Raw genomic sequence first — 20,785 nt, 5'->3', positions numbered from 1 at the left:
ACAGATTATAAAGAAATCTGCTATGAACATCACATTGCTTTCGTTCAGTCACTGCACGCCATTAACAAAAAAGCTCTGTTTGAGTCAAGTATTAGCCAAATAAGGCTATCCGGAGAGTGTGTGTGTGTATATATATATATATATATATATATATATATATATATATATATATATATATATATATATATATATATATATATATATACTTAAAAAGGATTTTTGTGAGATCTGATATGACCTTGACATTTGACCTAAAAACATCATTCAAAGTTACTGTATATTATTTGATCAAATGCACCATGTGGGTAATGTATGAGGCTGATTGGAGCAAAAGGAAAGAATAAATGCTCCGGACAAGATATTTTCATATAAATCTGCTATGACCTTCACATTTGACCTTAAAAATTGGTTCAATATCTCTACTCACTCTTTACTCACAAATTCTGTTTATGTGAATCATGAGTCAAATAAGGCTAATTGGAATTAAACATGCTCTGAAAAAAAGGATTTTTGCTTGGTCAGATATGACCTTGACTGTTGACTTAAAAACTTTGATCAAGGTCACTGCACATCCTTTGACCAAAGACACTCTATGAGTGAAGTATGAGCCAGTTTGGATGAAGGGGAGAGGAGATATTTTTCAGGACTAGAATTTTATATATAATTCTGTTATGACCCGAACCTTACACCTAGGGACCCACTCCGTAGGGCGCCAACAGAGCGGGGCCCTAATAAATCAGCAGAAGCAGAATCGCGATGAATGAATCATACATGTAAATAAAAAAACCGCAACAATAAACAATTATTTTGTCATTAATCATATTTAATGCCTGTCGGTAAATTATATCATATAACATTTTCCGCTGTTATTAGTCTATTGAGAGGTCATTAGTAGATAAGAAGATAATTACAAATGTATACAGCTATCAAAGATGGAAACAAAGTGTCTTTACATACAACATCCGCAGACATCCGTATTATTGTTGTTAAATCAACATCCACAGATGAAATACAATTAGTGATCTAAAGTTAAGCCAAAAATATCATTTCCTAAGTGTTGCTTTATCATGGAAAATAACATCAAAAATTTGCACAATAATTACTTTGTTTTAATCTGTTAAATTCATTTAAAAAATCACAAATTTTGAAAACATTACAACAAAAAATCGCTGGCCCTTGAAATGAAAGATAAAAGATATGTGAATGTAAATCAAGAAAAATTTTGATTTTTACTCTATTTTGAATTTTAAAAAAAATTACAATATAAATATGAAGATTATTGTCATTTTAGGCAGTTTTTCAACATTTGAACTTGCTGAGGATGAAAAGTATCATAAACAGTGAACACTCTGCCTCTGCTTCTTAATCTGGAGAGTACTGTCTGCTTTTCAATGGAATATAGACTGGTGTTGTAAAGGTTTTCTCTTGGCAAAGATTTAGAATTTTTATCTCTGTAGTAGACCAAGAAGACATCACCTTAAACGAAATAAGCAAGTTTTGTTTTGCACCCAAAATAAATTGATAATAGAGATAAAGAAAACAAAATATTGATAACGTCCAATTATAACAACTGTTCTTAGTTCTTTTTATCTATATACTTACACCCTATTTCGAGTAAAACTTCGGTGGTTCGTCTCCTGATATCTCCAATTTCAGTCTCGGGGGATTCCAGAATAATGTTTCTTTCATTATAGTCAACAAAAATAACAATTTTTGTGTAAGGTTGCACGAGCATTAGGTCATCTAATTTCAAAATTACATAGGCCTGTAAAATGCATTAAATTCCAAATTAAAATTCTAAAATCAAATCAATATGGGCTGAAATTTTCGAGTTAATTTTTTTTTATGAAAATGTCATTTTCTGCTTAAATTACAAAAAAATATCAAATGGCTTTTAAATCTCTGTTAGCTTTATTTTTGTGGGAAAAGCAGTTAAGAAGCCTAATTGAAGCAAAATTGAATTATTGTCATCCTGTACAAAAATTGATTTGCTATATATACCTTAGAAGAGAATTCTTTCTTCTGACAAAAATTAATGATTTTTTCAAATCTTACTTATCATAAAAGTTTAAGTTACATGCAGACGTATCATTCAAACAGGTTTTTTAACCTAAATAAAATTCTAAAAAATACAGCTCATATTGCTTTCACTAAATCAGTAAATGCAAACTTTAAAAAAAAAATAACAAATGCAATTTATTCACTACTCTTACTTGAACTGGCAAAGATGAGGATATATCAATTGCTTCAAAAGACCTCTGGTGATTTTCTTGAGTTGACGAATTAAAACTGATAATACCAACTCCTTTTTCCTTGTTTTTTCGTGATAGTTTCTCAATAAGATCACTGGAACACTGTATAATCGACTGATAAATGCCAGAAAAATACAAGTATAGGAAAGCCAATATACTTCCTAAATTTTATTTTCTGAAAACCTTTATTTTATTTATATAATAATTAAGCACTCTGCATTTTATCAACACAATACACATTCCTTCTATTGATTTGTGGTTTTTTTTTATATCTTTCTTTTGTTAAATTGTTAGCAGTAAAAATCCTTATATCAAAAATCGAAACTTATCAAAAAATATGATAACAAATATGATATGATAAATTCCCCTTATCCCTATTTGTTTTTACATTTAATGTACCTTTTTTCTTTGAAAACGTGTAAGTAAAGTTGGATTAGAGCTGTTGTGGGCTTATCAGTTTAACTCTTGCTTCTTAATACAACATTTCAGCAGTTCGTTAGTGTATTATTCGTTTGACAATGAGCTTAGAAAATTTCGAGTTAATCAATATCCCAAACGAAGAAGATAAGATTTCAAAATATAAAAAATCTGGATTTTTCCTCAAAACAATAGATCATTTTCAAAATTAAAAAAATTCAAATTTAAAAAAATATATGAAGTAGTCTAATGTTGTTTTGTTAAAAAAAAGTAATGATCAATGAAGTTTTGCTTAATTTTAATAGCAACTAAGCTTGCTAAAAAGCTGTTATCTTTTATTTTATACTGATACTATAGACTTTATATTTCTGTTTGAATTGGAAAATATGAATTGAAAACATAAGCTGCTTCTTAAAAAGTGTTGCAACACTTTGAAAATATATTTGCTTAAACTAGAATTGTGATGCCGCTATTCTGCGATACGCTGTTGATGTGCATGTATAAAATACAATTTTTATACCTGATCTTTTTTCTTTAATCTTTTGTTTGGTCCAGACTCCAACGTGTAGCCATTCATCACTTCTGCAGGCGCTGTACTATCAACAGTCCGATGCTGCTTGGATACCAATTTTTCATAGGCAGCAAGGAAAACAGCAAATCCCACCGCAAATAGCAACACAACAATGTATAAACCTAATTTTAAAGCAATATGAGCTGTATTCTTCATTATTTTATTTTAGTGCAAAAACCTGCTGGTATAATAAGTCTGCATCTAACTTGAACTTTTATGATAAAAAATGTGAAAACAAATAAATGATTTTTGAAAAAAGAACGATATTTCTCTACTAAGGAATATATAGCAAATCAATGTTTGTACAGGACGACAATAATTCAATGTTGTTCCAATTAGGACCTCTTAACGCCTTTTCCCACCAAAATAAGAAATTTAAAAGCCATGAATTAATTTTCGTCTTTTAACTAGAAAAAACATTTTCGTAAACAAAATTTCAACATGAAAATTGCAGCTCATATTGCTTTAATATCAGCAGAATATAAAAGAAGGAACAATTAATGAACAGTTTTCAGCATTTAAACAATGGACTAAACTTATCTATTAACATGATTTCTTATTTTTGCTCTTGATAGATACTTCAGTTACTTGACTGAAATTGAAAATTTATCACAAAAAATACTCGGCGCTTAAAGTGTCTTAACATGTATTGGTTCAACAAAAAGGTGTATAGGTAATAAGTGTAACGCATATTAAAAATTGTGCGTGAGATAAAGACACCATCAATCACACTGAAGTATGCAGCTGAATTATAATTGTCAAAACGCCACATAGCCTTCTTATGTTTAAATTAATATGTGTAAGAAAAAAAGCAGAAAAGTTTACTAGATTAGCATATAAAATAAAGGTATGGGAACAAGATTGTTTTAAAGAAATACATGTATTAAGAAAATAATGAATGACGGTTTAAAAATATTGGCAATGAAAAGACTGCAGATATTTTATATAGACAATCTGTTGATACAACATTAAGTAAAGCATGTATTGGAAATTATTTTTAAATAAATAAACTTTGTTATTATTTATTAAAAATATTTTTTTTTAATATTTGAAATTTGAAAAAAAAAACACGAAAAAACTTGACACTTTTGACACCTCCATCGTAGTTAAAATGAAAAACGCATGGAGGTTTTCTTTTATCTTAAAATCTTCGATGTATAGGTAAATTCCTTATTTAAGAAGTATCATCAAAATATTCTTTAAAGATAGTTAATTAGGCTCGACCTCGATAAAAAATCTTCAAAAGTTACAAGGGAAAAGCAGCACAGAGGGAATTTCGTTTCTTTATTAAAAAAAAACAAAAAAAAAACAACAAACCGAATAGTATATAAATTCAAATTACATCATAATTTTTATAATTCAAAAAAACTTTATTGATGGAAAAATAAATATAACCCAACCAAACGAAGAGTATAAATGGAGGAATTTACAAGAAATTATAAAAACACCCAAATTATAGCCTACCTTTAAAAACAGGACCCCAGCAATGAACACATTCGTTTAAGAGTCAAAAACATGTGTTCCCGGTAACCTTTTGTCAATTTAATCTCGCATACCGGTGAAATAAAGTGGATATCAATTGTTTAAAATAGCTCAAACTGTGAAAACAAATAAGTAAAAGCATATATTTTATTTGTTGAATCAAAACTTACTAATGTCGTAAAGATCAGCGTTAATAACATTGAACAGCCTGTCTACTCCATCTAGTCTCTCGTTGGTAACATTTAACACCCCATCTACTCCATCTAGTCTCTCGTTGGTAAAATTTAACATACCATGTACTCCATCTAGTCTCTCGTTGTTAGCATTTAACATACCATCTACTCCATCAAGTCTCTCGTTGGTAACATTTAACACCCCATCTACTCCATCTAGTCTCTCGTTGGTAACATTTAACACCCCATCTACTCCATCTAGTCTCTCGTTGGTAACATTTAACACCCCATCTACTCCATCTAGTCTCTCGTTGGTAACATTTAACACCCCATCTACTCCATCTAGTCTCTCGTTGGTAACATTTAACATACCATCTACTCCATCTAGTCTCTCGTTGGTAACATTTAACATACCATCTACTCCATCTAGTCTCTCGTTGGTAGCATTTAACATACCATCTACTCCATCTAGTCTCTCGTTGGTAACATTTAACATACCATCTACTCCATCTAGTCTCTCGTTGGTAACATTTAACACCCCATCTACTCCATCTAGTCTCTCTTCTGTACTTTTAACCCTCTTGGACATCAGTTTAAGTTCTTGGTTATTATTCTCCAAGTGTTTTATTTGGTCATTAACTTTTTTGGAGTTAGAATATAATTGTCTCTTGATTTCAATAATTTTCTTTTCATTAGATTTCATCTTTCTGTTAAGTTTTGAAGAACTTACATCCAATCTTTCTGTCTCCTTCCTTAATATTTTAGTTTCGTTGGAGAAACGATGTACCCTTTCATTCACTGTTTTAAGTGTATTATCCACAGTATCATTTAAAATAGCGTATTTCTTTTCTAATTCGTTTGTCAATAATACTTTCCTCTTCTCCCATTCCTTATCTAACAGTCTTGTGAAATGATCTTCGTGGAGCAGTTTTTCCAGCTTTGGCAATTTGTTTTCTGCCACTGTAAACTTTTTATCTAATTCGATGAATTTCTCTTGTGTAGAATCAACTTTCCTTTCAACAGTTTCAATATATTTTTCCACGTTATCGCTTTTCATTAAAATATTTACTATCGGAACTGATATTCTGAAAAACAAATGATAAGATGTAAATCCTAGGGTTCTGCAGGGATTCATGCTATCCTCACACAAGTCGATTAGATGCTACGCGGCCCCCATGCACTGGACAGTCCGAGGTCAGTACACTGTCAGATGCAGTTAAACGATCGATTTTATTTATCAAAAACGTCTTAAACTTGTCTTGTTTGCTGTGTGCGTTTGCTTTTGGTCGACATTGTGGCTCTCGAAAAAGATAAAACTGTACAAATCATTTAGAGCTCTGTATCTCGCACATAACTCGAATTTTGAATGTTGGCTTAATATCATAAACCGATTTGATAAGCATTGAAAGAAAACAATTGAGTTTTTATTTTTTGACCATTTCCCTTTAAAGTCAAAAGTTTTCTAGCATGAGCGAATGCCTTTTTCCTATGAAGGACTGACATATTTCGTATGAATCGCTAGAACATGTATACATATCATGCATGGCATGAAGTCGGTCCTGTCTGACTTACAGTTGTAACCGAAGACAAACTCGTTGCTTTAAAACAAGCTTTACTTTAGTTTAGATTTAAAATAAAGAGACATAGTCATGATAGATAGATAGATAGATAGATAGATAGATAGATAGATAGATAGATAGATAGATAGATAGATAGATAGATGTGAAATACATACAGTAAGACTACCAATTGGATACCAAACTTCTGATCAATCAGAAATCCGTCTGGAGGATAACAGTCTTTAGGGTTATTTTCACAAGCTGAAGTCTTTGGACTTTTCTTGAATTTATTTTGTTCTGTGCTGTCAGATTCCTTCTGCTTTTTTTGTTTCCTGTCATCTTTCAACTAATATGATGTTATATGACTTGATATTACCAAACTGGTATTCTGCAAAAACAAATGGTGCTTAGTTAACAATGACATTGTGTGTATACTGCTACATACCCCTATTTAGTTTGAACATCCTTTTTCGGGTTACAATTGGCGAAATAATACGCAACACCAATTATTTAAATATAATAAATGAAAGTCATCCATAGCTACATATTTCCGTTAAATGCTACTTTTTACAGAGCTCTTTTTAGAAAATATATCAATTGTAAATAAAAATAACCCATCAATGGAAAAAATATTAGAACCCTATTCGTTCAAAGAAACGGTTAGTAAATAATGTTCTTGTATTACACAACTGCAAGATGATTGCAGACATGTCACGGTTAATGTAAAAAATTAAGAGACTGACGATTTTTCTATATTGTTTTTGTTTCAAATTTTACAATAGATTTAAAACAAAAATGTAAATGATATTTTTTCGTGTTCATACAAAACATAGGCTACTTGAACCTTAATAAGGAACTTCTCCATTCGTACTTCGAACATTACAATATTTTTTCGAATAAAGCAACGATATAACCATATGCAAATTACCTTGAAATAGGATTTTTGGATAAGCGAGATAACCGGTAAGAGATAAACGACAATTTATATATATATACTATTCAGATAAATATAAAATCAAGGTCAAGGTAGGGATTAAGGTGCAAATTTCTGAATCTAGTGCAAATATAAAGACAATCTTCCCAATCACTAAATCAAGGTTCGATGACAAGCCAAAACATTCGCGCATAATCGTTCAAATTGTGTTCCTTATGGCAATGAAAACCATAATACATAAAACCATTTTCTAACACAACAACAAAGTTACAACAATTATGCATTATGTATAAAAGTTTAAATAAGAAATATTCAATTTTTGAAGATCGTCTGTTTTATCAAAATTTATTTTAAATAAACAGGTAGCTATTTACCACAGCTAGCGTTTTACTGAGGACAAATTTGTAGGTAGAATGTATGTGTATATACGCACAAAATACTTAGAGAACATCACTTCAAAATAAACATGTTTTATTTGATTTTAGAGGTATAGCTAATAAATCATTCGTCAATATTTCTACTTTAAAGTCGTCTGAGGTAACTAACTTTTTACGGATGTGCATTGTGCACACGTGTATACATTTAACCAGAGTGTTATATGTTTTCATGTTTTTGATATTTTATCTCAAATATTTGCACACGATATTTTTATTAACGAAGTTTAACAGAATTCTGCTGGAAATATTTTTTTAAAATAGTTATGAAATATATATAAATGTACCTTAACCGGAAACTATATATTTCTCCGACGTCTTCGCAGGCCTACTTTCATATCTCTGAGTTTGGGTCTCTCAATTTCCCAAGCGGCCCTTGGCTATCACTGCACACCTGATTATCAGTTGTCGAGTGATTTTTCTTGTAACTTCTTAACAAAGCTCTGAACACCTACTGCACTTCAATCTCAAGTTTTGTCTAGAACAGTGCAAATAAACTATTAAAAAGCTGTCATTTGTGTGTGTATTTAGGAGTAGACTGTTCGATCATCAGTGTCGTTTGTTTTCTGCATTCTCCACATATTTCTACAAACACCATGAATCCCTCATGTAGTCCCACTGTATTGTGTATATTAATGCATTACACTATATCAGGTATTTCTGCATTTCTTTGCACCCTTCCTAGCGCCCCAATAATTGCCCGAAACACGGTTTGATCAAATTCTTAGACAAAAATCTACTCCTTATCAAGTTTCTTGGAAAGTAATGTTACACAGCCGTATATCGTGAGGGGAGATACCTTATATTACACTAAAATTTTGTTTGGTTAATTTAAATCAAATCGTTTTAAATAATAATTTTTAATAAGTGAAAAGCTGTCAATGTGAGAGCAAACCGGTTTTTTTTTTATGTGAACTGTACCCATAATCCATATCAACCCTGAATTATTAAACACTACCTACCGTATTCAGTGAAATGGAGTACCTTATATGCAATATTTTGCCAAATATGACTAAGTTCACAAGCTGGTATTTTTTTCATAAATTATCGGAAATCAGAATCCTAGCAATATGCACACTACTGATATATGTACAATTGATCTGCAAAAGAACACTTCCTATCTTGAAAACTGTTGGAGGAGTTATCCGTACAATGAGGCTACCCTATATGCAATATTTTGCCAAAAAATTACTAAGTTCAAAAGCTGGTATTTTTTTCATAAATTATCGGAAATCAAAATCCTAGCAATATGCACACTACTGATATATGTACAATTGATCTGCAAAAGAACAACTTCCTATCTTGAAAACTGTAGGAGGAGTTATCCGTACAATGAGTGTACCCTTTTGGCAGCCGCCCGTCCGCCCACCATTTTCACCATTTTAATAACCGGATTTTTTCGTTGGAAAACCCGGTTAAAAATGGAAAGCATTACAAACGAGCGGCAGATAGTCCGGGATTAAAATAAATTACTTGAACTTACAGTTCGAGCAAGCTATTAAAATAAATTTGGGTTAATTGTTAAACTTGAGTTAACTTAAGTTTGTACATTTCCCACAACTAGTTACATTTCAAGGAAATCCCTAGCAATTCAATTCAAGAAAATATACGAAAGATATTAAAAATAAAACCCCAAAGAATATTGCGGAAAAAATATAACAAAAGTAAAAATTGCAAAGGTCAATCGGCAACAGATATCGATGAACTACATCAGTATTTTAGATACTTACGGTAAACCAGTCTCCCGAAACAAGCGATGAAATAAATTACATGGTTGATTGTGAAATCATTACTTAACAATGTGAATATTTTTATCACGGTCTAAATAATTCTATAACTAAAGATGAAATTAAGAAAGCGATGAAGAATCTAAAAAAATAAAGCCAGTGAGGAAGATGGGATAAAAAATTAAAACAATAAAGCAACACAGCAGTTAATGTGAAAAAAAATCAATTTAATTTTTTTTAAATCTGGTTTATTTGGTTGGAAGAAAATATCATGCTCTTATAAAAAAAAAAACAAGAGTTGAATAAACAATCCACAAATTTGTAGAAAAATTTCTATTCAAAGCTGTATTGGAAAACTTTTCACCTCCATTCTTAACGATCGATTTAATTCAGTTTAGTTTGAAGTATTGCACAGAAACCAAACGTTTTTCTTTTTAGAGAAGACTACTCGGCTATATATGGAATCCGGATAGGGCCATGCAGTTCACTATCGCATCATCGCCGTTTGAGTAGATAGCGCGATGGTGCGATAGTGCGATGACGATGATGCGATAGTGCGATGACGATGATTCGATGGTGCGATAGCGCAATGACGCGATGATACGATAGCGATAACACGATGGTGCGATAGCGATGCTCTATCGCGTCACCGTTACTTCTTTATCGCGTCATCGTCATCGTGTCATCGACATGCGGCATCGAAAGGGGAAAACGCGGCAGGCAGTGAATATATGAACATATTTTATATGAGAGGTTGATAAACTTGACTCTCTAATAATAATTAGGTATTACAAATTAGCTTTACCCTTTTGCTAACGATATAAATATTTAAATCATAGGTAAATAAACAAAGAAAACAATGCAATTAATGAAAACCACATGATCAAGGCATGGATTCAAACGGGGGGGGGGGGGGGGTGATAATTCTCATTCAAATTAATTAACAAACACATATGCTTTATATATTGAGCGAAATAAGATTTAATTTCAGTATACTAGTGAGCTGTTAGATTTGATAAATTGATAAATAGCGTGTCTTTAATATTTTTAACCAGTACTTTTTGGTATGACTATCAAGGGGAAAGTTCGTACTCTATATTCATTGTAATTGTAAGAGTTACATCCCCTGAAATATTTAATGACTTGAGAATATAACATGAATTATAATATTGCAGGATTTATATTTATACATCAACAAATACAAACATCTGCATGCTCCTTCGTCCGTAATAAATTTATTTCATCTTAAGTCCTACCTATTGATAATATTTACTAGCATCTCTTTGTCATCAAACGCCATGTTGTGCAATGGCTGCTGGGAATGTAATCGAAAAGCATTGGCGCTTAATCTATTACCTCATATGATACATGTAATTTGTTGAAAAATGTATATTATTTTTAATATGTACAGTCATGTCAGATCAAGAGTTGTATGATAATTTAACGAAACGTCTATTGTTTTCAATTGTGAAATAATTTACATTTTTTTAATGCATCTGATGTTTACGGTTTGCCAACTCCTGAAGAATTGGCCATACAGCTAGAGTGTTTTTATACTTTTTGCATACAATGGCCACTGAAAATGAACACCGATAAATCTAAAATATCAGTATTAAGCAAAGATGGGAGGAAAGAAAAACAAACAGATAAAATATTATGATGAGCTTTATAAAACTGTTACCGATTTTAACTATTTGGGAATCGTATTTAGCATAACATGATCTTTTAAAATTGCAGTAAAGAAAATAAAGCCGAAAAAAGCTACAAAGGCAATCTATGAAGTGTTGAAAGGATGGAGATTCCATAACCTACTAATACCATATCAACTAGATTTATTTAACAATATTGTCCAACTCAAACTGTTATATGGATGAGGTTTTTTTATATATTGTAATTTTAGAAAGGATCCATCTCAAATTTTATAAACCTTTACTCCATTTATAAAAATCAAATCCAGATTTCATGATATATGATACACTTGATACCCACTTGAAATTCAAATACAAACACGCTTGATTTCTTATTGGTCGAGATTACTCACCGGAGAAAATGAAAATTAAACTTTTAGGAGGACTTTTGCGCATGTTCAACTTGTAGGACGCTTTTCTTTTCACGCACAAAGAAATTAACCAAGTTGCCTTATAGTTAAGACATTTGTACGAATCTAGTGATGAGGGTAGGGGTAGAGAACTTAATTGGTTTGAAATTATCGAAAATATTTTGAATTATTGTGGTCTATCTAAAATTTGGATTAATCAAACCATAGAATTCACAAGAAAAAATTAAAATTTGAGAATAATTTTAATACATTTTTAAAAAATGATGCAATTATTCTTTGTAAATTTCGAACATTATAGTCACCATCTACCAACTGAAAGTGGGCGTTGGATAAATATTCCGAGACATGATCAGGATCTGTGCTCATTGAAATTGACACAAAATAGGAGATGATTTGCTTTATATACTAAGCTGTATATTCATTGCAACAAAACGCATTTAATGTTTATTAACAAAAATTTATCAAATTTAAACAAAATGCTATTAATTTTAACTTATTAAATGTCTAGTTCAAAACAAAGTTATTTTTTAGGAAATTATGCTCTTTTACTCGAAAAAACCCCGATAAATAATAGTAATTCTCATAAATTGTGTAATAATACCAGTAATCTCTATGTACAATGTACATGGTAAATCTGACATAAATTTGAATTATATTTTTACTTGTTAACAACAATCATAATGATGAAGTATATACTACAGCTAAAATAGTTTCTATCACATAACCAACAAAATTATAAATGAATAAACAATCGCATCACAAATATCAAAATCACTTCAATGAACATGATTCAAAAATAAAAAACACATATATCAAAATCACAGTTGTTTAATACGGTCCTCCAAAAGCTCCACTTGTTGGGGATGTAAAGATTCATAAACAGAATACACTCTGTTTTTCTTCTTTAGTTTTACTAGAGTTGCATGTTGATTGATAGAATGCAGCTTGGTGTTGTAAAGTTGATTTGGGGGCAATGTCTGGGAGCCTCTATCTTTGCAGTAGATTACAAACACATCACCTAAAAGAGGAGAAAAATGTGTTCTTCATTTCATCCAGTACCAAATTAAACTAGAGGTACTGTGAGCAAGCTCACAATTGATACCCCCCGCTAAGATAAAAATCATAATGCGTGTATTTTTCCAATTATAAAAAATATTGGATGAATCGATTTCACCGTCCATTATCTATAAATAACAACTGCTCTATTTTTTTAAAACTGCTGGTCATAAGCAATATTTGTGTGAAGTAAGAACATTCAATGCTTCTCCATAAGAAAGATAATGACCGGACATGAATTTTGCACTTTTTCTGCCAGTGACCTTGACCTTGCCAAAATGACCTTGGGTCAAAGTCATGACACACCCTTTGGTCCTAAGCAATATTTGTGTGAAGGTAGAACATTCAATGCTTCTCCAAAAGAAAGATAATGACCGGACACTAATTTTGCACTATTTTTCCCAACGACCTTGACCTTGCCCAAATGACCTTGGATCAAAGTCATGACACACCCTTAGGTCGTAAGCAATCTTTGTGTGAATTAACAACTTCCAATAATTCTCCATAAGAAAGATATGGACCGGACACAAATTTTGCACTTTTTCTGCCAGTGACCTTGACCTTGCCAAAATGACCTTGGGTCAAGGTCATGACACACCCTTAGGTCATAGGCAATCTTTGTGTGAAGTAAGAACTTCCAATAATTCTCCATAAGAAAGATATGGATCGGACACTAATTTTGTATTTTTCCTGCCAGTGACCTTGACCTTGCCCAAATGACCTTGGGTCAAAATCATGACACACCTTTAGGTCATAGGCAGTCTTTGTGTGAAGTAAGAACTTCCAATAATTCTCCATAAGAAAGATATGGACCGGACACGAATTTTGTATTTTTTCTGCCAGTGACCTTGACCTTGCCCAAATGACCTTGGGTCAAGGTCATGACACACCCTTAGGTCATAAGCAATCTTTGTGTGAAGTATGAACTTCCAATGTTTCTCCATAAGAAAGATATGGACCGGACACAATTGCACAGACAGACGGACAGACGGACGGACAGACGGACAAGGTGATTCCTATATACCCCCCCAAACTTCGTTTGCGGGGGGTATAATGAGGCCCACAGGCCATACGATCTCCTGAGTACCATAGCTTGAAGATAGACTTGTCAGTGAGTCTCATGTTTGCATGCTTCATATTGGAGTCTAAACCATAATCTAGACTTCTCTGACTGTTATCCCGTTTTTTGTTTGTTTGATGTTTGTAAACATCAATTCATAAACTGGAACAAGAGTTGTAGGAATACGCAAGTGACTAAAGTGATAAAAAAATAAATATGTATTCATTGACAATATATACAAATATTTGTAAAATCCCCCCCCCCCCCCGCAAGAGGCCCATGAGCCACACCACTCTTGGAATTTTATACATTGTAATAAAAAACTCTTCAAAAGATATCGTAAAACTCGCAAAACTTCTTATATATACTTCAAGATTTGGTAAACATTAAACAATACATTAAACAAAGCCTTCTTTTTCTGACATTATATCTCAAGATCTAAAATGCATCAACTGACCAATCTTATTATCCTAGGCATAAATGTATCCAAGATAACAAAATTGTAAATTGAACTATTAATTATAAAAAGTTGAAGAACAAGGTCTTTATGACCTAAATATGACTTATTTAAATATGAAATATAACTTATTAAACATAGCATTGCATTTCGTGAAAAAAGATGTCTAAACATTTTTCCTATATAAACTTCTATGTTGGACTCCTCGTGGGGTCACAGTATTATAGTCCAGGAAGCACGATTTAAAATTTATGAAGCCTGAGCCAGAGGTTCTCAGGGATTCAGTTCCTTGTTATGGCCAATATGGCCATTTAGTGAAAATGTATAAAATTTTATAATTTAAAGGGGCTCGGGTTTTTAATTGGCTCACCTGAACCAAAGTTAAAGTGAGCTTCTCTAATCATGTGTTGTCCATCCATCTGCCTGTCAATCTGTCTGTAAACTTTTCACATTTTTGACTACTTCTGTAGAACCTCAGGGCCAAATTAAACCAAACTTAGTGCAAAACATTGTTATGGTAAGGGAATTCTAAATTTAAAAAGACAGGGCAAAACCATTTTTAAATGGGGGATTATCATGAAAAGTGAAAAAGTGAAAATAAGGTGTGTGTCATAAAATTCTTCTTCTTCTGAAGAACTATTGATCCAGAAATGCCAAAATTTACACCAAAGCTTTGATATATTGTGCCTCCCCCCCCCCCATATTTGGCTGTCAAGGGTAGCTGCAGAACTGTGGCTCCACGGGAAATTTGGGCTAACAGAGCTACCAAGAGGGGTTCAATTTTTAACATTGAAATGTTTGAAAATTTTCTACTCAAGAAATAAAATGCTACAATTTGTGAGCATCCTTAGATAGACACTATTAGTATAGATTCTAAATGTTTAAAGCATGCTTCCTGGACTATAATACTGTGACCCCACAAGGATTTCAACATAGAAGTTTAAATGGGAAAAAACTGAATCCCTGAGAACCTCTGGCCCAGGCTTCATAAATTTCACAATTTGGGTAGGGGGCTTCATGGACATCATAATTATGCATTTATTTTTTTTCTTCTGCAAGTAGAGATAGTCACTATGTGGCCATATTATTATTACCAAAAGGTTGAACCCCTGACCCAGGCGCAAAGCATTTTCTAATTTTAAGATAGATGGCTTCATGAATATCATAATTATATATATGCATTCTGTTCATCGTTTTTGGAAATTTGGTCTTTTTTTTTTTTTTTTACACATTTGGCACCAACCATTAGGAATCAGGTCTTAAATTTTACAACTAAGATTCTTTTTATCCTAAAGATGCTTCAAACCAAAAATTGTAACAATTGGCCATGTAGTTTTCAAGAAGAAAATAAAAATGTAAAATTGATATCAGAGTGACCTAATAATCATACCAACCTCAACAGGATCCATAAATAAATCAGTAATAAAACCATTATACTTATTCAAAATCATTATTCAAAATACTTACATCCAATTTCTAGAAAGATTTCAGTGGTAAATCTCCTGTGGTCCCCAACCTCAATTTCTGGGTTTTCCAGAATAATGTTTCTTTCGTTGAAGTCCACAAAAATGATGGTTACCAAGTGAGGAATTACTTCTGATAGATTCACTTGATTTTCAATCAGATATGACTGTTAAATATAACAATTTTAAAAAAGATAATCCAAATAAAATAGAGTCCATACAAAGAATATTTGTAAATAATTTAATTCTGGTTGTAACCCGGCATTTGATTGGATAGAAAATTTAGTTAAGTTTGTATAACCTGGTTTGCACTCAATTTGTACAGTAAATAATAGAAAATAAATAATAATGAATGAACTCAATATCTACCCAAGTTATACTCATATAACCTTGGTTGGAGCAATTTATGCTTTTTAATCTTTGCGGATTATAAAGCGTAAACTGCCCCAATTCAGGTTATACTCGTATAACTTGGGTAAAAATTGAGTTCATTTCTTAAATAAATATTATTTAAAATGAACATGTTAAAGATTATTTTTTGAATACCTGCATTGGCAAAGCTTGAGGCCGTGAAACCATTTTCAATAGATTCTGATGGAATTTCTGAGTTGCAGAATGAAAGCTGATGACGCTGATTCCCCTTTTACATTTTTTGCTCGAAAGAGTTGCATAAATAGCAGCCTGAGACTGAAAAAAAACCCACATATTTCATTAATACAAGACTAGGTTCAAAATTATTAGTTAGTTATAAAATAAAAAATAAATCTTCTTAATCTGAAAACAGGAGGGCTATTCTTTAAGTAATAAAACATTCCTACCATTTCCTGTCCTCCTACTCTCTGTTTTGGATGTGACTCTCCCGGAGAGACAGTCCTGTCAGCAGGCTGAGGTTGTCTATAAGGCATGAATTTTGGAGCAGCTAAGATGATGGCAATCACAACCACAAGGAGAAACACGATAATGTACAAAACTAAAACATAAAAAGAGGAAACATTAAATCAATGTTGATGTAGTATCAATAGTGAATATCTAAATGTTAAAAAAATAGTTTTGCAGTTTTCAGTACATAAATGTGATTGGAGAACACTTGCAATGCAACTTTACATTCTGATATTCAAACTAAAATCTTTTTTTTCTCAAAACCATTACATAAATATTCTTGATCATATCATACATGTTGTCATTGATAACTTACTAATTTCAGAGATTTCACTGGAGACATGATCTAAATGTCCACCTATTCCTTGAAGTTCTTTTTCAACAGATTCCATTTTCTTTTCTGTCTTTGATTGTTTTCCTTCCAAACTTTGGTATTTATTCATCAGAGTATTGCTCTCTGTTTTGACTGATTCCACTTCATATCTAAGCTTTGTTTCCGATACATCTCTTTGCTCAATTTTCCCTATGAAGATAAATCAAAAAATACTTGTGCAATTTTAATTTAATTAATGTAAGGTTTATACATTTCGTTTTCTTTTGAAAACTATTTCTACTAAAATGCTATAGTAATTATTGTTATTCCTATCATGATATTAAGGTTGCTATATTTATGTCATTTTTCAATGACAGAGTAATATATTCTGTTAAAACTAACAAGAGGCCCATGGGGCCACATCGCTCACCTGAGCAACAATGGGTGTTCAAAAGATATTGTGCCATATGGTCCCTCGGTAGAATAACAAAAAATAAATATTGTCAAGTATTCGAATTTTACACTTATTTTTGCATACACGTAATCATTGACATTGTACCTTCATGAAATACTATTTTTTACCAGAATAAGAAAATCCTACGCAAGATATAAAACTAAACATTTGGTAGGAGTACACTGTTAAGTTGTTAACTTCCAATTCCCTATATTTTCGTTCTGCCCCCCCCCCCCCCCCCCACTTTGTAAAGCGATCAAAATAAATGAGAGCATATAGGTACATTTGTTTCATCAACTACTTACTTGTTATTGTATTTAAAAAAAATATATAATAGTTACTGTATTTTTATTAAAAAATCCTACATGTATAGATGTGAAGAAGAAAATTGTACCTCAATGTGCTCAATTCCTCAAATTAAAACATTCAAAAATTTAAATTGTCTTCTCCATTATAATTAAATGACTGTTATTTACCTCGCGTACAAACCAGGATAATTTTCCGCTGTGATATTTTCTTAGGAATAGCGATAATTATTTTATCCCCATAACAGAAGTGTCAGAACTATGGAAACTGTTTTAAAGATGTCATTTTTATTTACTCGTGTCTGAAAAACTATCAAAATTGATGTAGATTTCACATTATTTATTGTATAATGAGGGGACCCCAGAGAGTAGGTATATACAGAATATCATTCTTTTATTTTGTTTGTACAAGTATTTAACATACTCTAATTCATATAGAATTTCTAATGTTCAACCAAAATTTCCGCGTCAATCGTAGAATTATAAGCAAGATACAGAGCTCACAGTTTCCCTAAGTTTGAGTCATATTTTGTTGACATGACTTTATTACATTCAGCTTAAGATTTTTAACTTGGTATTTCCTATTCAGCATTTAAAATGGAAAAAAAGAATGGCCTAAGATTTTCAATTCTTTAATTCACTCAAGACCAGTTCATTGGTATTTAAGGTTCAAAATCAGTTTATACAAATGTACACAAACACAGTCAAGGATCACATGTACAGTAGGAGTAATAATGACGAAAAAAGGTTAAAGTTTACAATACAATAAGTTGTTAAAATTGGTTTCTGGAAGAACATACTTTGAAAATTTTCTTAATATTGACAAATTTTTTACTTTTTTAATCTTTAGTTTTTAAGATCTGTGTTCAAACATAGAATTGTGAGCAAATCTCTGTATCTTGCTTATAATTCGAAGCTTAACACTCAAATATGGTTAGTAAATAGAAATTGTAAACAATTAAACACAAGAAACATGCATGCACTATAACAAATAAAGAACACAATTTATTTTTTCGAAATGAATCATATATATGCATGTATATATGCCTACATATTTCGTTCAGTGATATCAAACTCTATTTAAACTGAATAAACTCGAGAAAATGCCGAGCATCGATCTCAACAAAACCTGTTGCATTAATCTACCATTACGCAAAAGATAATGCCGAATTACTGATAGAATGAATTGTATTTCAGTACTTTTTTGATACATCAGATTTTGCTTAATTTGCGCAGGTAAACAGTTAACTGTTTGATTTACCAAAGTCTCTGTTTGAATTGATACGTAAAAATCACGAAATACGAGAGTTCCCAGGTTAAATTACAAAGCATAAATAATGAAAACGAAACGAAAATCAGAACAAGCTAACACCAACGTCATGTGTGAAATCTGTCAACGCAGTGAAATATTTAGCCTCAATTTACTTCACAAAATCGGCACCAATATATTTTGCATGTTTCAAAAATTTCCCTTCATACACGAACTGTTGCATAACAAGCAAATTCATCATAGTCAGATCGACCCTTTTTCGTATGTCATGGCTGCTTTAAACAAAGGGTATCGGGTTCGTTCGCCCTATCCACCTGTTCGCCTATAAAATATATAGTCCGTTCGCTCTAGGTCCGTTCGCTCTAATTATCGTTCGCCCAAATTATCGTTCGCCCTAAGCCTCGTTCGCCCCTTTATTTTTATTAATAAACCACATCATAAGTTATTTCATTTACCTTAATAACTGAAAACTTTTATCAATTATTCGTATATTCTATGTTTTTCCTTCATCAAAAAGACGTACCTGGTATAATTGTAAGATTTTATTGCCGTAAATTGTCGATAACCGTCTTGTTTTTATAATGATCCGCTTGGTGTTTTTTATAAACAATTAAAGAAATTGAGACCTTACTTGGCTCATTGAGAAGCTTAGCAGATGATTATCACCTATTCTACTATTTACGTAACGCAATCCTTTGATCTCTATACTCTGTCCCGAGTTTTTGCTTCCACCACTTTTTGCTTGATATTTCAATAATAGTAAATACCTTTATGCTCAAACAATGTTCATCATTCGTCTGCATACTTATTTATAACTGTGTGTGGGGAGACAAGCATGTAGCGGTATATCCTTTTTAAAGTTATATACAGCAACTGTACATGTTTTTTTTAATTGTAACTTTACAAAGACTGCTCTCTGATATATAGGTCCCTCGTCGAAAACCACAAATTTCATAATTATGATACGGTTATATTATGAGGTAAAATTTATTATAATTACAAAATAAATACATAAGAAAATTAGATTTAGTAACATTAAAAAAATAAAATAAATCAATTCACAAGTTTTTGTAACGATATAATAATGCCACCGTAAGTCAAATGGTCATTATTTATAGAAGTGGTATTATTTTCATTAATTTATATATATCTTCATAATGTTTAAATTGATCAGAATACACAACAAATATATAAATTAATCCTATATAAAAACTAGACACGATCTCGTTGCGAGCAACGAGGAGGTCTTCCGTCCGATTTTTAGATAACGGAATGACCTTGCTCTTGATCTTCGTCAACGAAACGTATCTGGAAATGGAAGCGGGGTCCAAGAGTAATGGGTGAAAGACTGTCTACCCCTTTTGTGTCCCCTTTTTAAGGGATCAGCTCCTTTTCATTCATTTTAGTTAAAAGGTATTTTTGTGTACTGCTAATAAGTGTTTAGAAATTGGTTATCGTTTTTGAGATATATGTGAAAAATCGTTTCGATATCTGATCCTAAACTCCTTTTAGGGTCCAGATAACAAACAATCTATGGTTGTACATTGTTAAGCACATTATTTTGAGTATCTTTTGTGAAATACTGCTTTTCGGAATGTCCTCCATTTTGAGATATAGAGGATCAGAGTTTTGGACTTCTGGTCCCTTAAAATCCCTAATTACGTAACGTAGGAGTAAATGATCATTGCAATGCATAGGTAAATAACGTTAGAATAAACAGTATTGCCTCTATAACGGATCAAAAAATATTTCACAGTAAATATTTATCATTAAAAGTCTTTAGAGCCCCCTCAGCCCCTTATTTAAAGGGCCAGCCCCTTTTTTTTATAATGTCATAAGAATGTGTTTGTCAATTCAAACACATTTTGTTCAACAAGTGTTTGAAATTCTGTACCGTTCTGTAGATATCTGGAGAGGGTC

At 31.8% G+C, this 20,785-nt stretch overlaps 2 protein-coding genes across 3 annotated transcripts in view; both read right to left on the bottom strand.

Annotated features, from left to right (window-relative positions):
- Window positions 1–815: 815 nt before the first annotated feature.
- Window positions 816–8,212, bottom strand: LOC128156314 (uncharacterized). 2 transcript variants are annotated; one of them, XM_052818409.1, is made up of 7 exons: window positions 8,110–8,212; window positions 6,631–6,842; window positions 4,893–5,980; window positions 3,190–3,362; window positions 2,214–2,366; window positions 1,603–1,765; window positions 816–1,476 (listed from the first exon to the last, which is right to left on the bottom strand). In XM_052818409.1, the coding sequence occupies exons 3-7, from the start codon at window positions 5,950–5,952 to the stop codon at window positions 1,283–1,285; spliced, it is 1,743 nt and encodes a 580-aa protein (XP_052674369.1). In that variant the 5' UTR covers window positions 5,953–5,980; window positions 6,631–6,842; window positions 8,110–8,212; the 3' UTR covers window positions 816–1,282. The 2 variants fall into 2 exon arrangements, with proteins under 2 accessions (XP_052674369.1, XP_052674370.1); XM_052818410.1 differs by having other exon boundaries at window positions 2,214–2,354.
- Window positions 8,213–11,196: 2,984 nt separating this feature from the next.
- The window catches only part of LOC128156975 (uncharacterized), a 36,098-nt gene continuing 26,509 nt past the window's right edge, over window positions 11,197–20,785 (bottom strand). Inside the window, exons 4-8 of the mRNA XM_052819322.1 lie at window positions 16,840–17,046; window positions 16,463–16,614; window positions 16,191–16,331; window positions 15,649–15,811; window positions 11,197–12,626 (exon numbers count right to left, since the gene is read on the bottom strand). Of these exons, the coding sequence (XP_052675282.1) occupies window positions 12,427–12,626; window positions 15,649–15,811; window positions 16,191–16,331; window positions 16,463–16,614; window positions 16,840–17,046 (863 nt within the window). The 3' untranslated portion in view covers window positions 11,197–12,426. The remainder of the gene's footprint in view (window positions 12,627–15,648; window positions 15,812–16,190; window positions 16,332–16,462; window positions 16,615–16,839; window positions 17,047–20,785) is intronic.

The sequence above is a fragment of the Crassostrea angulata genome, chromosome 7, assembly GCF_025612915.1.
Source record: "Crassostrea angulata isolate pt1a10 chromosome 7, ASM2561291v2, whole genome shotgun sequence".
Classification (NCBI taxonomy): domain Eukaryota; kingdom Metazoa; phylum Mollusca; class Bivalvia; order Ostreida; family Ostreidae; genus Magallana; species Magallana angulata.
Note: the sequence above shows the minus strand (reverse complement) of the source record. Positions and strands in the feature narration are given on the sequence as shown.